At 45.3% G+C, this 15,310-nt stretch overlaps 1 protein-coding gene across 1 annotated transcript in view; it reads left to right on the plus strand.

Annotated features, from left to right (window-relative positions):
* The first annotated feature begins 647 nt into the window (after nt 1–647).
* The window catches only part of RBP3 (retinol binding protein 3), a 25,680-nt gene continuing 11,017 nt past the window's right edge, over nt 648–15,310 (plus strand). Inside the window, exons 1-3 of the mRNA XM_014958069.1 lie at nt 648–3,686; nt 10,891–11,081; nt 13,335–13,477. Of these exons, the coding sequence (XP_014813555.1) occupies nt 678–3,686; nt 10,891–11,081; nt 13,335–13,477 (3,343 nt within the window). The 5' untranslated portion in view covers nt 648–677. The remainder of the gene's footprint in view (nt 3,687–10,890; nt 11,082–13,334; nt 13,478–15,310) is intronic.

Raw genomic sequence — 15,310 nt, forward strand, 5'->3', positions numbered from 1 at the left:
ACGGGCTGTCATTACTTTGGATTTTATGAGCTGTTCTAAATGTCCGGAGTTCCTCATTTGGAGCCCTTAATCATAGAATGTAGGAACAGTCCTTTGCAGCTCAGGCTGAAGAACACCAAAGACAATGTAGTGTCAACAACTTTTGAAAACAATATTAAATATTGATACAGTTAAGTCACTGCGGAGTCTCCTGGTATAAGCTTTTCATAAATAATAGTAAAAGACTGGGTGACTGCTTTTCTAATTGGGGCTTAAATCAAAGGTTTGCATTTAAGCAATCCACTGCCAGGATAAGCCGGGAACGGTTTGTAACAGGCAACACTGTACCTTTTGGAAACAATTAACTGCCAGAAAGATCTGCCTTGCTGACTGAAGTTTATTACTGTTTCATAAGAAGGCTGTAAAGTGGTAAGGAGCTGAACTTCATCTATTGGTGCACTTTGGATGATGCACTCCATTTTAATGAGATTAAAGGTTTAATGCAGATAAAAGATTGTTATCTGTTCAGTGCACCTGCATTCAACACAGGGATTTCAGAGCGATTCGCCAGCAGAGAGTCATCAGAGAGCCACATCCATCTTAATCGATAGGAGCTTCTGACTTCTTTCCTTTTTCTTTCTGTTCCGTACAAACCCAAAATGATCAGGACACATTTCTTCCTGTTTTCAGCACTGATCATGTGCAGGATACCTGCCGAGGAGATCTTTCAGCCAACTCTAGTGCTGGACATGGCTAAAGTCCTTCTGGAGAACTACTGCTATCCTGAAAACCTAGTGGGAATGCAAGAAGCCATCGAGCAAGCAATCAAGAGCGGGGAGATCCTGGACATCTCAGATCCAAAAATGCTGGCCAGTGTCTTGACAGCTGGAGTGCAAGGTGCTCTGAATGACCCCAGGCTGGTGATTTCCTACGAGCCATCACCGCACACAGCTCCCAAACGAGAAGCTGAGGCTTCCCCAACTCGTGAACAGCTCCTGAGTCTCATTGAGCATGTGGTCATGTACGACAAGCTGGAGGGCAACGTTGGCTACCTGAGGATTGATTATATCATAGGAGAGGAAGCAGTGCAGAAAGTTGGAGCTTTTCTGGTGGACAAGGTTTGGAAGACACTGATCGAGACATCTGCCCTGGTGATAGATCTTCGTCACAGCACAGGGGGACAGATTTCTGGCCTCCCCTTCATCATCTCCTACTTGCATGAAGCCGACAAGATGCTGCACGTTGAGACTGTATATAATCGACCCTCCAATACCACCACGGAGATATGGACACTGCCGAAGGTGTTGGGAGAGAGGTATGGCAAAGACAAGGATGTCATTGTCTTGATCAGCCGCCACACCACAGGAGTGGCTGAGGATGTGGCTTACATCCTCAAGCACATGAACAGGGCAATCACTGTCGGGGAGAAGACAGCCGGGGGGTCACTGGACATCCAGAAGCTGCGTATTGGCCCCTCCAATTTCTACATGATGGTTCCCGTGTCACGATCTGTGAGCCCCTTGAGTGGGGGTGGGCAGAGCTGGGAGGTGAGCGGGGTGATGCCCTGCGTGGCTACCGAGGCAGAGCAAGCCTTGCAGAAATCCCTGGCCATCCTGGCAGTGCGTAGAGCGGTGCCGGGCACCCTCAGCCACCTCACAAACATATTAAAGGACTACTACAGCTTGGTGGAGCGGGTGCCAGCACTGCTGCGGCGCCTCGTCACCTCCGACTTCTCTTCCGTGCAGTCAGCAGAGGACCTGGCCTCCAAACTCAACACTGAGATGCAGACCTTATCTGAAGACCCCCGCCTGTTGGTCCGGGTCATGATGCCAGGTGAAGCTGCTTCCCCCCCTGCTGAGAAGCCCATTGCAGTGGCAGCCAACTTACCTGACAACGAGCAGCTGCTCCATGCTTTGGTGGATACTGTCTTCAAGGTGTCGGTGCTGCCGGGCAACGTTGGCTACATGCGCTTTGATGAGTTTGCAGATGCCTCTGTGCTTGCTAAGCTGGGGCCTTACATTGTCCACAAAGTGTGGGAGCCCCTCCAAAATACAGAGAACTTGATCATGGACCTGCGTTACAACCCCGGTGGCCCTTCCTCCTCTGCCGTGCCCGTGCTACTCTCCTATTTCCAAGATCCTGCTGCTGGCCCCATCCACCTCTTCACAACCTACGACAGGCGCACCAACCACACGCAGGAGCACAACAGCCAGGTCAAACTGCTGGGCCAGCCCTACGGGGCTCAGCGTGGCATCTACCTGCTCACCAGCCACCACACTGCTACGGCTGCTGAGGAGTTTGCTTACCTCATGCAGTCCTTGGGCCGTGCCACCCTGATTGGCGAGATCACGGCTGGAAGCCTCTCGCACACCCGCACCTTCCCTCTGCTGCAGCCTGAGCAGGGAATCACCCGTGGCCTCACTGTCACCGTTCCTGTCATCACCTTCATAGACAACCATGGGGAGAGCTGGATGGGTGGAGGTGTTGTGCCTGATGCCATAGTCCTGGCTGAGGACGCACTGGAGAAGGCTGAAGAGGTGCTAGCTTTCCACAAGAACATGGGAGTACTTTTGGAAGGTACTGGGCAACTCCTAGAGGCTCACTATGCCATCCCAGAAGTGGCTAGTAAGGCCAGCGCTCTGCTCAGCACCAAACGGGCCCAAGGAGGTTATCGATCAGCTGTAGACTTTGAGACATTGGCTTCCCAACTTACCAGTGACTTGCAGGAGGCCTCAGGGGACCATCGGCTTCACGTCTTCCACAGCCACGTGGAGCCAACACCAGAAGAACAGCTTCCCAACATGATTCCCAGCCCTGAGGAGCTGAGCTACATCATTGAGGCCCTCTTCAAAATCGAGGTATTGCCGGGCAACCTGGGCTACCTTCGCTTCGATATGATGGCTGAGGCAGAAACAGTGAAGGCCATTGGACCCCAGCTGATACAGATGGTATGGAACAAGCTGGTGGACACGGATGCCATGATCATTGACATGAGGTACAACACAGGTGGCTACTCCACCGCCATCCCAATACTTTGCTCCTACTTCTTTGAGCCCGAGCCTCGGCAACACCTCTACACCGTCTTCGATCGCAGCACCTCCCGCAGCACAGAGGTGTGGACTCTCCCCCAGGTCGCCGGCAAGAGATATGGCTCCTTCAAGGACATCTACATCCTAACAAGCCACATGAGTGGCTCCGCAGCTGAAGCTTTCACTCGCTCCATGAAGGATCTACACCGGGCCACGGTTATCGGTGAGCCCACAGTAGGTGGATCCCTCTCGGTGGGCATTTATCGGGTGGGTAACAGTTCCCTCTATGCCTCCATCCCCAGCCAAGTGGTCCTCAGCCCAATCACCGGCAAAGTATGGAGTGTGTCTGGGGTGGAGCCCCACATCAGCATCCAGGCCAGCGAAGCCATGGCTGTAGCTCAGCAGATTGCCAACCTGCGTGCCCAGGTGCCACAGACACTGCAGACTGTAGGCAAGCTCGTGGCAGATAATTACGCCTTTGTGGACATTGGGAGTGTTATAGCATCCAACCTCACACAGAACATCAACAAAGGTGTTTATAAAAGGATTAATACAGAAGAGGAACTGGCCAAGAAGGTGACTGCCAACTTGCAAGCTCTTTCTGATGATGAGCACCTGAAATTACTCTACATCCCCGAACACGCCAAGGACAGCATCCCAGGGATGATGCCAAAACAGGTACGGTTGACTTGTACCCAGCTATGCTGATGCCAGCTGGGAGCACTGGGGCAGATACCTTGTCTGTTTGTAGCCCATATGATAAACCCACGGGGATTTACCTGTACCCAGAAGAGAAGCCAGGGCCTGAGTGGGTTTTGGAGGCTGAGGTCTCTCTGACACTAAAGCAAGTCAGGGTTGTAGCTCGTGGTAGTAGATGGTAGTTCTGAATGTGTGCGATTTGGGAACAACCTTCAGGCTTTGAATCTCTTTCAGTTGCCATCTCACACCTGTAAATATGGAGAGCTTCACAGTGAGAGGGAAGACACCTCGTTGTCTCTGTGAGCCCTTCTCTTTCAGTCTTGTGGCCTTTTGAGTATAATAAATCAATGCAGAACCCCACTGGTTACAAACCCAGTTTGTAACTTAAGAAAAATTTGTTGGGAGCAGAGTAACTGCATACACCCACAAAGCACAATGGATTTTTCTATCTAAAATTGCTGTACCTGATTTCTGTTAACACCAGAGCAACGAGCAGCTCCTTTGCTAGTGACAGTGGAAAATTGTTCCGATTGTATCTCCCGCTCAGCATCAGACCATTTCCCAGCCGTCTGATGATAGAAATACTTTGGAAGAAGTATCTGGGTGGAAGTTAGGTGACCCCAGGGAGAAATTGATTTTTAATAATCTGCTTTTGCCCTTGCTGCGTGGTTTGCATAACAGTCTGTGCTTTGTTCTGAGCCCGGGTATTTATACACTCCTCTGCCTTGGCAATCTTTCTTCTTCATTGTTGTGTTGGAGGGAGCTCCCAGGAGCACTTGTTAAAATTCCATCTTCAAATTAAAGGGAGGGTTGGGATAACCTGATCCCTTTCTTGGATGGAGTTAGCTCCTTTCTGGCTACTGCTCTAGCACAGCTATCAGAGACGTCTTTTCTCCGGGGACTCATAAAATTACTGTTTGAAGAGAATGTATTTGCCTTTGCACTGAACCAGAGTATACCAAGTGTCAGGTAACTATTAAATGTTTCCTGGGGGAGGAAATCGGTGGGCTTCCACCCTCTGAAGTTTTTGGCATGCATGATTTAAAGTGGGTATGACCTCTGTGGTATTATCTCCAACACTAAGGTCAAGGACAAAGTGTAAGCATTGTTGGGGAGGATATTATTTTCAAGTTTGTTAACCAAGAAATACCGTCCCCATTCTTGTCTCTAAGCTTAAATGGAAATAATTAATTCGAGGATTTTTCTACTCCATCACTCTCTTTCCCTCCTACATTTGTTGGGTGTAGAAAAATTCACTCCCAAGATGTTTTTGAGAGAGCTTCCTCCTAAATCATGAGCAATTTATCAGTAGTGATGCATGATCATTTCTCCCCATTCTACAAAAGTGGGCAAATTAGTCAGCGTTTTCACTGAAAGCTGTTAATAGTAATTGATGGCTATTTTTACTTGTTCAAGCCTTACTTACTTTACTCAGACCTTGAATGTTCAGAACAGGATGGACAGGACAAATATCTTATTTGTCACACGACATCAGATTATGATCCTGGTAGAGTTAGTGAGGAAAGGCCATTATATTAATTAATGCCTCTGTTTACCTCGGCTCTTTGTCAAGCGAAATGATTGGAAGAGGTCGGGGATACATCCATGAGAAGGAAATCACATCAGTGGGAATGAAAATCAGGACAAATGTGAACTTTCTCCGAGGGGAGATAATGTATAAATAGCAGGGGAAAAGCGTGGGTCTCTTACGAGGCTGAAATAGTTTCCAAAGGTGTATGTGTGCCCTCGTAGTGCTGAGGAAATTGGGAGGCAGAGAAACAAGGGAGAGGCAGTAAGACATTTCAGGGTGAAAGAGGGTGAGCGAACAAAGACACATTGAAATAAAGGATTTTCCTTGTGATAGAGGTGAAATAAAATTCACCTGAGCACTGGGAGGCAATAGTCCTGCCTTGGGGATGCTTTCTGTGGAAAATTTCAGGAATATCCCAAGCCAATACCCCAGAGAGCAAATAGGGGAGCTTACATGACGGCACTAATTGCATTTGTAAATTATTATTTTTTTATAGTCCTATACATGGAAAGAGTGGCTTTTTAAATCCGTATCACATTTATTCCTCAAAAACCTAAGAACTAGTTCTTCTCTTGTGCTGCCTACCTTCCAAGCCACCCTTTCCCTTGACAGTGGGATTTTCTTGATAACGACCTTGACAGTGAAGCAGATCCAAGGCAATTAAATGAAAGTGATGATGAATAACTGCAGGAAGGATGGGATGGGACGTAGGAGACAGACAAGTGAAATGCATGTAGCCCTTTGCATCTGCTACACTGGAATAGCTGCTGAAGCATAATACGGGGTGGTGAACGTGTCTCCTCTGTGACAGCAGCAAGGTCAACCCCAGCCGCAGTTGTCTGCTGCATAAATGCCTTTTTTCCCAAAATCAGCCTTCCCAGAGGCAAATATTGCATATATTGCTTGTGATTCAGAAAACAGCATTTTGCTTATGAGGCAGAGCTCTGGGAACTTGCTGGTGCTCAGTTCCATAATCCCTGCTTCTCATTCTTCTGTTTCTCTCCCTCCAGTCAGACCTTCCCTTCTGCACCAAAACATTTGTGATCATGAATATCTGAGGAGTGTAGGCTACCTGATTTTGGCAAATGGTTTATGTCAATTTTAAGTGACAAGAATCTCCCTGAGTGACTCTTTTGCCCCCCGGTGACGCCCAAATACTTTTAGTGCAGTCTTCACACCAAAGAGTATTTTTGTGTTAATGTTTTAGATAAAGGGCTGAAAATGATGATCAGAGTAAAAGACAAAAAGGAATCCTTTCTAAAGAGGAATTGTTCCTGCAGTTGAAGTTCTCCTTTTCCCAGATAAATAATATGTATCTGTAGCATAGTTTTGTACTTGCTGAAGGAGGCAGTAGTTACAGATGTTTCAACAGAAAGGAGTATAATTTGCTGATGTCCCTTCATTAATGAGTGAAATCAAAATGCTCAGCCTCAAAGTGTCAAGATAGATAATCAAATTGCTACATCTATTGCCAGTGGGTGGGAAAAAAAAATATTGTGAGCCCACACGATGCTGATTTAGAGCAACATGACCACAGGAAAGGCAGGGGAACTATACCAGCTTATGCAAGCCCAAAAAAATGTCTCGTGTTTAATTCTCATTGACTCTTCACCTTTTGCAGTTCATGCTTCTTGTGTTTGGTGCAGAAAAGAATATGACACTTTGTTAATCACTTTTTTTCTTTTTCTAGTGCCTTTCATCTCTTTGAATCCTTTCCAGAGCACAGTCACAGGGAGTTTCAGCTTTTCCTTCTGGTAAACCCTCCTACCCCGTCCTAGCTCTCTGGGTGCAATGGAGGACAGGGTTAGAATTCAAAGCTACAGGTCTGGAAAAGCTGGAGAAACAATCTGGGAAAATCAGGATGAGGTTAAATAAAAAAGACCAGGCTGGATGGGGCTTGGAGCAACCTGGTCTGGTGGGAGGTGTCCCTGCTCATGGCAGGGGGGTGGATCTCAATGATCTTGAAGGTCCCTTCCAACCCAACCATTCTATGATTCTGTGGTTCTAAGAAACGTGCAAGGTTCTTACACAGTTTCTAGGGTGATAGTGACTGCACAACTCTGGGAGAAAAACAGCTTGTTTAGGGGAGTTCTATAAAAAAGTATAAAAAAGTATATAGGTGCTCCAGAGTTCACAAGCTCAACATGTCAGTAGAGTCAAGTTATTGCAGTAAAAAATAATAGCCATCAAACTGGAATGGATAAGGAGGAATATAATCAACAAGACGTATGAAGTCTTCTGCTATGGTCAGCTCTAAAGAAAATTCAGTATAAGAGTCTACTATGTGTAGTCTTGGGCAATGCTTTTCTGGGAGGATGGGGCTCAAGTGGTGAGACAGCAGAAAAAGGGGAAAAGGGGCAAAGAGAAGGCTGAGTAAGAGTCGTCTTGAAAAAGTTTAAAAGATATGAGTTGTTTATTCCAGAGAGAAGAAACCTGAGACCAGACATGAAAACAGTCTTCAAATATGTAGGAGGCTGTTTCAAATATGAAGAGAATAAGCTGTTCCCTTGTCCATGGAAAATAGGCCAAGGAGTAATGCACTTCAACTGCAGAAAGTAGTGAACTTAGACTGTTTACACTAGATGGTAAAAACATCTTTGTAATAGTAAGGCTAGTGACGTACTAGACTGGATTGCCTGGAAATCACCCAGTTTTACGGGTGTTTTTAAGAGCAAGTGAGAGTGGGCTCTCAGGGATGTAGCTGATCCTGCTCAGTCCTTGAGCTGGGAGACCTACTGGGATGGACTGTGAGGGTACACAAGGAACCCAAATGTTATTCTAAAAAAGAAAGCTGCAAACCCACCACTCAGACCCCAAGATCTCATCGTTCTTAAACCAGTCCCAGGATCTGCAATGGCACGAGGGGGTTGGCTGATAGTATTTTAAGAGCTGGAAGCTGGCAGCATGAGCAACCTTAATGGAGCTCAGAGTCAGGTTACAATGGTCAGCACAAAATTAACAACAAAAATACAGTTTCCATCGAAATAGGCGAAACAACTTAGGGGAGAGGTGAAAGGGGAGAAAAGAGGGAAGAGAGGCACAGTTGAAGAAGTAGCTTGCCCAAGGTTGGGGTACCCAGGGATGAAACTCCCTGCATGCGTCCCAGGGCAGCCTTCTAGGTCCTATTTTGTGTCCCATCACTTGTTCCAGTTATGCCATTTTCTTGTGGAAGAAGACTGTAGGATAGGGCTGGAGACCCTATATAGTTAACGAAAAACAATTCTTCCTTGGCTGAAGTGGCGCTACCTTGGAGGTCCTTTAGTCTAGCCACATTGCTTATAGTGCTCTTACTAAGGCACCTGAGGGTTTATATTTAACATCAAGTCATTTGTATGTAAACATTGTCTGACTGAGCAGCAGGATCTTACTTTCAGCTGCATCCTGTCCCAGCTTGTCCTTGGCCTGCAGACAGGGCCCTGCCTTCCAGAGGAGACCGCGCTGTCGCTGGCTGAAGCCAGACCCACCTCCGTGGTACCAGCAGCAAATGTCCCTTGTGCCAGCGTCACGAACCTGTGGTTTTCCAGGACAGCACCTTTACTGCCAGTCCCAGCCTCCTCCCCTCTTTTGCTTAAAAATTATGTTTTCCCCAGCCCCTCAAAAGCCCATTCTGAGTGCTTTTTGTCTGACTTCTGGTCTTAAAGCCTTTAGAACAGACATCATACCTTTTCCTGCAGCCACAAAGATGAAGAAGAAGAGGTTTTTTGAGATCCTTGCATATTCTTTTTTACCCCATGAGACCTGAAGCTTTAGGAGCAACCTGCCCACCTTGAAACCTGTAATGAATTTCCAAGAGTTGGCAAAACTGCTGGCAGGTACACAAATCCTCAGTGGACAAAGGTGTGATGCAGCACAGTAGAAGAACAAGGAGAAAAAATAAATTACCAGACACAGACAGAGAGGTTATTCTGTCTATGTTATTAATGAACAGGCTTATAGGTATGCATTTAGCCATTAGTTTTGGAGACAATGTTGTTGGAGAGCTGAGAAATCTGTGTGTTCAGTTAAATATCATTAGTAAGTGGCTGAGAGTAACACATCAATTTTATTTGTCGATGTTACCAACGAGTGATGATTTTTTTTTTCTCCCGGGGGGACCAGTACGTCTGAACTAGAGAGAAGCTCTGTCAGAACAATGCAGTGCATGCTGGATATATTCTTCAGAACTGTGATTTGTTAATCAAAGTACAGTGGGGAGATCAAGTGGCATTGCTGTCACTGGGAAGCGGATTGGAAATGACAAACTCAGCAGTGCTGGACTGATATGTTTATGGTCCAGACACAAGGGTTATTTTCACAAGGTAGGGTGAGAAAGAAGGGTACAGAAAGGGACTCGGGAGAGTTTGCTTTTACAATCAGATAAATAACTACCAGCCAACAGGGCTTTTAAATTAATGTGTGAAATTTTGGCATAGAGAAGGCACTGAATGATGAAGAAGCCCAGGGCAGCCAGAAGTGGGATTTGGTGGGTGATTTTCCCCCAGTTAAAGATAAAGTGCTTGAGCTGTGTCACATCCAGCTGCATTCATACCCTTTTTGGGGACAGACCTGCTTTTGGCAGGAGCTGAACCCCAGGCCAGAGCACTCCATGTAGGGCAGGAGATATTGCTGACCCCTCTACCGTTGCAGAAAGCCTAAATATCTCCCAAATTCTGCAGCAAATTGCAGGTTGGGAGAGCACCTTTTAGCACGTGGCTCACTGCTGACTCCTCGTGCTTTTGGGTCTGAAGGCACAGATTGTCTGGGGCTGAGCTGTGGCAGAGGGAAACTGATTAAAAAGCAAGTATAAAATCATTTTCACAGCAACCCTGAGGGGAAAAGGCCAAATTGCTGAAGGTCACATAAGCCGTATGTATCTCAAAGGTTTATCTCCTTAAGCTGAAGGAAAGTCTTCCATTTTCAAACTTGTGCATGTAAAGCAGAAGTTTGGCAACAGGAGCAGCCTAGGTCTCCAGTGCATGTAGGGCTTATTAGAATAACTTTATTAGTTGGCTACGCATTGCTATTAACAAAAAAAAAAGTCTGCTGTTTAATAACATACATAAGCTAAACAAAATGGAATTAATCTCAGCCTAACACGTGAGACTGCAGGCACGTGGCCACCCGAGGAGAGGTTTAACACCTCCTGAGTGTCCCAGCACGTGCCTCACACACCATGTCACAGGGACTGGCTCGTTAAGAGGGGCTGGGGCCACCCTCACCTGCAGCCTCTGTCAGCTGGGGCCAATCAAGAGATTAGCAAAGCCCTGAGCGCCGTATTTAGAAAGAACTACTAAAGAAAGCAAGTGGGCTTGGGTGGCAGGTCTGGGGTACAGGCTGGGGAATGGTGCTTCTCGTCTGCTCAGCCTCTTCTGTCCAAGGAAATTCCTGTATTTTTTAAAAATAAACTGAGCCCTGACAAATAGATGCCTGATCCCCATTCTGGGCCCGCTATTGATGCACCCTTTGCTGAGCAAACAATGCAGCGGCCAATGCTAACCTATATTTCACATGCAAAAATCTTAATATCATTCATTACGTTCTTTGAACTCGGTTACGTTCCTCACATATGTCCCACCTGGACTAAACTTGACCCACACCATTCTTTTTTTGAATCTTGTGCCAAGCTACCAGTGCCAGCGAATGATTTGCTTTTGTTTTTCTGCACTCTTTCAGATCCCTTCCCCAGAAGTATTTGAAGATCTGATTAAATTTTCATTCCACACAAATGTATTTGAAAACAACGTCGGCTATCTGAGATTCGATATGTTTGGAGACAGTGAACTTCTAACCCAGGTGTCCGACCTACTGGTAGAACATGTTTGGAAGAAAATAGTTCACACGGATGCATTAATCATAGACATGAGGTAAACCTTTGGATGGCAAATAACCAAAGCTCTCTCCAACCAACGTTTTGCTTGTAACCCTGAATTAGCTTTACATGGCTTACTGTCCTGTTTACAGGCTAACATTGCTGGGATTAAATGAGAAAAGGAAAACAGCCAAGGAAAACAGCAACAGTCTGGAAGTCTATCTCGAGAGAAATTGTACCGTCACTTAAGATGTTTAGAACTAAATCAGCAAATTTAGGGAATGTGGTGCAGAACGCAATCCTGGATGGCCCATCTGTTTTCTCTCTCTCGTTTCTTTTTAATCTAACTTTGCATGTGCCTTGTATTAATTATATATATATTTTTATATATATATACAGCTTAATTAAATCTTTTACTGCAGGCACGTACAGCTTAATTAAATCTTTTACTGCAGGCAGTGGTCAAGTGATTGAACAGTCAAAAAACCAGACCATGCTTAAGGCTGTGTTACATCATCTAGTTTGCCATATCTGTGGTGCTAATTATCCTGGGCAACCAGCCCTGTACAGAGTGACTGTGTGCCCAGAGCACAAAGGTGTTTTAAAGGTGCTGTTGCCCCAGAGGGGCTGTAGCAGTCCTGGACCCTGCTGCCCAAAGCTACAGCATCATCTCCTGATCTCACCTGAGGGTTCTGTTGGACACTTCAGTGTGTCAACAGTGCTCCAAATCTTACAAGCCAGAAGATGGCACCCATTTGTTGCCCTCTATCAAAGCAGATGAATGTCACAAATACACATTTCCCATACAATATTTAGTGAAGTCATTCCCTTGGTTTGGTCCAGAGATAATGTTTGTGAGCCCAGAATACTGCAAGTATCAGCTAAAGGAAAGAACTTAATTTTAATGCTAGAAGCACTTATGTCCGTTGCCATCACAGGGCTCTTAATATTTAGTAATCTTCTTAACATCCTTCTGGGATTTACAGCACGTGCAGGAAGGGATGAGCAGGAGATGAGAGCAGAGAGAGAGATCTCACTGTGTGATCACAGAGGAGGAAGGGCAGCAACCAAAAATCCATACCCATGATTGAATTCCAGTTCAGCAAAGGCACCACCATCTTCCAGTAGACCTGAGATAGGACTGGGGCTTTCCTCTTTCTTGCCCCAGTTTCCTCCCACACTAAAACTCCTGTTAGGGCCAGGGGCAATAAAACAGCAAAGTTGAAATAATGTCTGAGCTACTAAATGGTCTTAATACAGTTCTTGGGTTGCTTTGGTGTTGTTATATTTAATGTATTTCCAGCCCTTTGAGTGCATACAAAAGACCCAGTGTCTGAAGGCATATAAAAGAGAGCCCCAAACATTTTACTTTTTGAAATTCTCCACAGACCAATCTTATTATTTTAAGGCAAGGCTGATAATTTCAATTTTGCATGGGATTAACCATAATGAATAACGTTTCTCATTTTACAAGTTTCCCTCCCTGGAACAGCTGGGCTGCTCATGAATTTCATATTTTGATCGTTTCAATTTTGCATGGGATTAGCCATGATGCATAATGTCTCTCACCTTAATAGTTGCCCTTCCCGGAACAGCTGTGCCACTCATGAACTTCCTATTTTCAACCTTCACAGCATTGGGAAGAGACACTGATAACTGAACAGCTTCCCCAGTGTCACACAAGCAGCCTGTAATGAAGAAAGTCCTTTACAAATTAGCACTGTTTGTTTTATACACAGTCTTCATAGACTGGTATGAAACTAAACTACAACCGAAGGTTTCTGACTGTCCTAAATGAAGCAACTAATGCAATTTTTAGGCACAAAAAGAAATGGCCTGATTTTATACAGTGCCAAACACCAAGTATTCTCATTGTGTGCAGCAGGAAATAAGAATATGACAGTTCTGCAAACATATATTGCTTAGATTAGGATTTACATTTATATATTAGGGTTTAGGTATTTACTCATGCTGCCTATGTCAGTAATGGCATGGGTTATGCAGGGGAGAAGAATAATGAGAATCTGATGTTTCTCTGCAGATTAAAAGTCATTGCTTACTTGCTGGATTTTTTTCTGGGTTGGATCAAGAAAAAAATAGACCATTCAGTTTTATGTGTGTCAGGTGTGGGCAGTAACAGTCCAGGACTCTTAGACAGGATTTTGTTTCTCTGACAAAGGTGCAAAAGATGATAGGGAAGAATTAATGCAAATGTATCAAAATGTAGCCATTTCAGTATTGGTATTAAGAACAGTACTTTGAAGGGAGCTTTTCAATTCTTTCCTTAATAGTTTTAATTTTTGAAAAGGTACAATGTTGGAGGCCCCACCACTTCCATAGCAATCCTCTGCTCATACTTCTTTGATGAAGGACACCACGTTCTCCTGGACAAAGTTTACGACAGACCCAGTGACTCAGTAAAGGAAATTTGGACCCAGCCACAGCTCAAAGGTAAAATGACTATTTCCTTTTAGAGTAGCTTTTCATGTCAGATGTCCCTCCTTGTGTAGTTTAAAGCGAGCCGTTAGACACCGTAACTCATTTGGTGCAAGCACCTGCCACAATTAGCTCAAGCTGTGCAGAGAATGGAAAAACAAAAACATGCATTTCAGCCACGTCCCTCGATGCCGTCTGTAAATAACAATTTATCGCTCCTAGGAATAGCATATATTTGGCAGGGAGGTTTGTAAACTGGTCCCCAAAAGTTTAGCTGCAATTCTGTGTGCAGCAGTTGGGACTGGTTGCTTTTAAAAGCTGCCAAAATTGAAAATAAATCCTGTGCTGCCTGGACCTCTAGTAATATCTCTTCCAATACTCACGTAGTTGCTTATGTAGCTCCTCACTTCCTACCTGTGTAATCCACTGTAGATGAAGTAGATGTAGATCCAAGTAGATGAAAACACCCACAATAGCCCAGTTTGTCCAGAGAATGGAAGAGAGAAAGAAAAGCACTAAAATTTTGCCATTTGTGTGAGTTTGGAGCACTTGGCAATGTATCACACCCCCCTTGCCCCATGGTTGGAGGATGTTGAGAAGATGCTGCAACGTGCAGAGACAGAGCTGCTCAGCGCTCGTAAAGTGCAGCTAAAGTGCTGAGAAGGCTTAAACATTGGTTTTAATTATTTTCCACTTTAAAGCTAAGGCAGAACCAAAAAGGGTGTCACAGTGGGGTCTGCAATTATTGGCTTGGAACACGCTGAAATGGTTAAAACTTTGTCAGGGGCTGCAGGGTCCATCTGTGCTCCCAGGCAGTGGGAGGTGGGCTGTGCGAAGGGATACGGTTACTATGGACACATTCCAGCTCCCATCAAAGAGAAGAGGCAGAGCCATATTAACTTCAAAGGAGCTGGATCTGGGCCGGTATTTTATATATATATCTGCTGTGAGAGGGGTCTTCTAATGGACATTGTGTCTGTAGTGAAATGGGAAGAGCAAAGACGGTGTGAAAATGAATTACCATGCCCCTCTCTTGCAGTTTAGTATGAGAATTATGTGTCATGCTGTAACTTGCTTAAAGAATGACATTTTTAGAGCAGTTTACAGTAGTTTTCAAGTTATCAGGTGCCACTTATGACACACTGGTCACTTTTTCAAAAGAGCCAAGCCCTCAAAAAGTATCTAGTGTGTTCAGATATATTGAAAATGAGGTACCAAAAACCTCCTCCTCCTGTCAGCTGGTTTCTGTAAGAAAATGAGATAACTTGGCTCAGATCCTAACAATAAAGGGGTACTTGTTGAAGGACTTGCAACAAAGGCCATGGAACAGCTTCCATTTATAGACTATAAAAAATCCTGTGGGAAACTGCTATAATTATAATTTCATAAAATGCTGCCTGCCCAGTTTGCAGCCCAAGCTCTGCGACAGCCGCATTCCCAGAGCAGGGATGGGAGTGAAACCAAAGGTGCTGCTGGCCGAGCTTGGAGTATTCCTGTCCCACTCCTCTGGTGGGATGTAGAGCTCCTGTAAAAGTCAGAGACACAGAAGAGGCAGGAAAAGTGACCAGGAACCAGCCTCCCAGCTGGAGCCTGTACCCAGAAACTGATGGCACAAGAGCACCACGTTGGGTGATGATGTGAAAAGTGCTTTAACATATAGGTACAAATTAAATTCCCAAACTTCTTTGGTTGTTAAGAGCAGGTGGGGAACGAAGTCACAGGTGACAGGACGAGAGGAAATGGCCTCAAGTTGCACCAGGGGAGGTTCAGGCTGGATATTAGGAAAAATTTTTTCACTGAAAGGGTCATCAGCCATTGGAATGGGCTGCCCAGGGAGGTGGTTGAGGC

The sequence above is a fragment of the Calidris pugnax genome, unplaced genomic scaffold (genome assembly GCF_001431845.1).
Source record: "Calidris pugnax isolate Ruff unplaced genomic scaffold, ASM143184v1 scaffold352, whole genome shotgun sequence".
In the NCBI taxonomy this organism is placed as follows: Eukaryota; Metazoa; Chordata; class Aves; order Charadriiformes; family Scolopacidae; genus Calidris; species Calidris pugnax.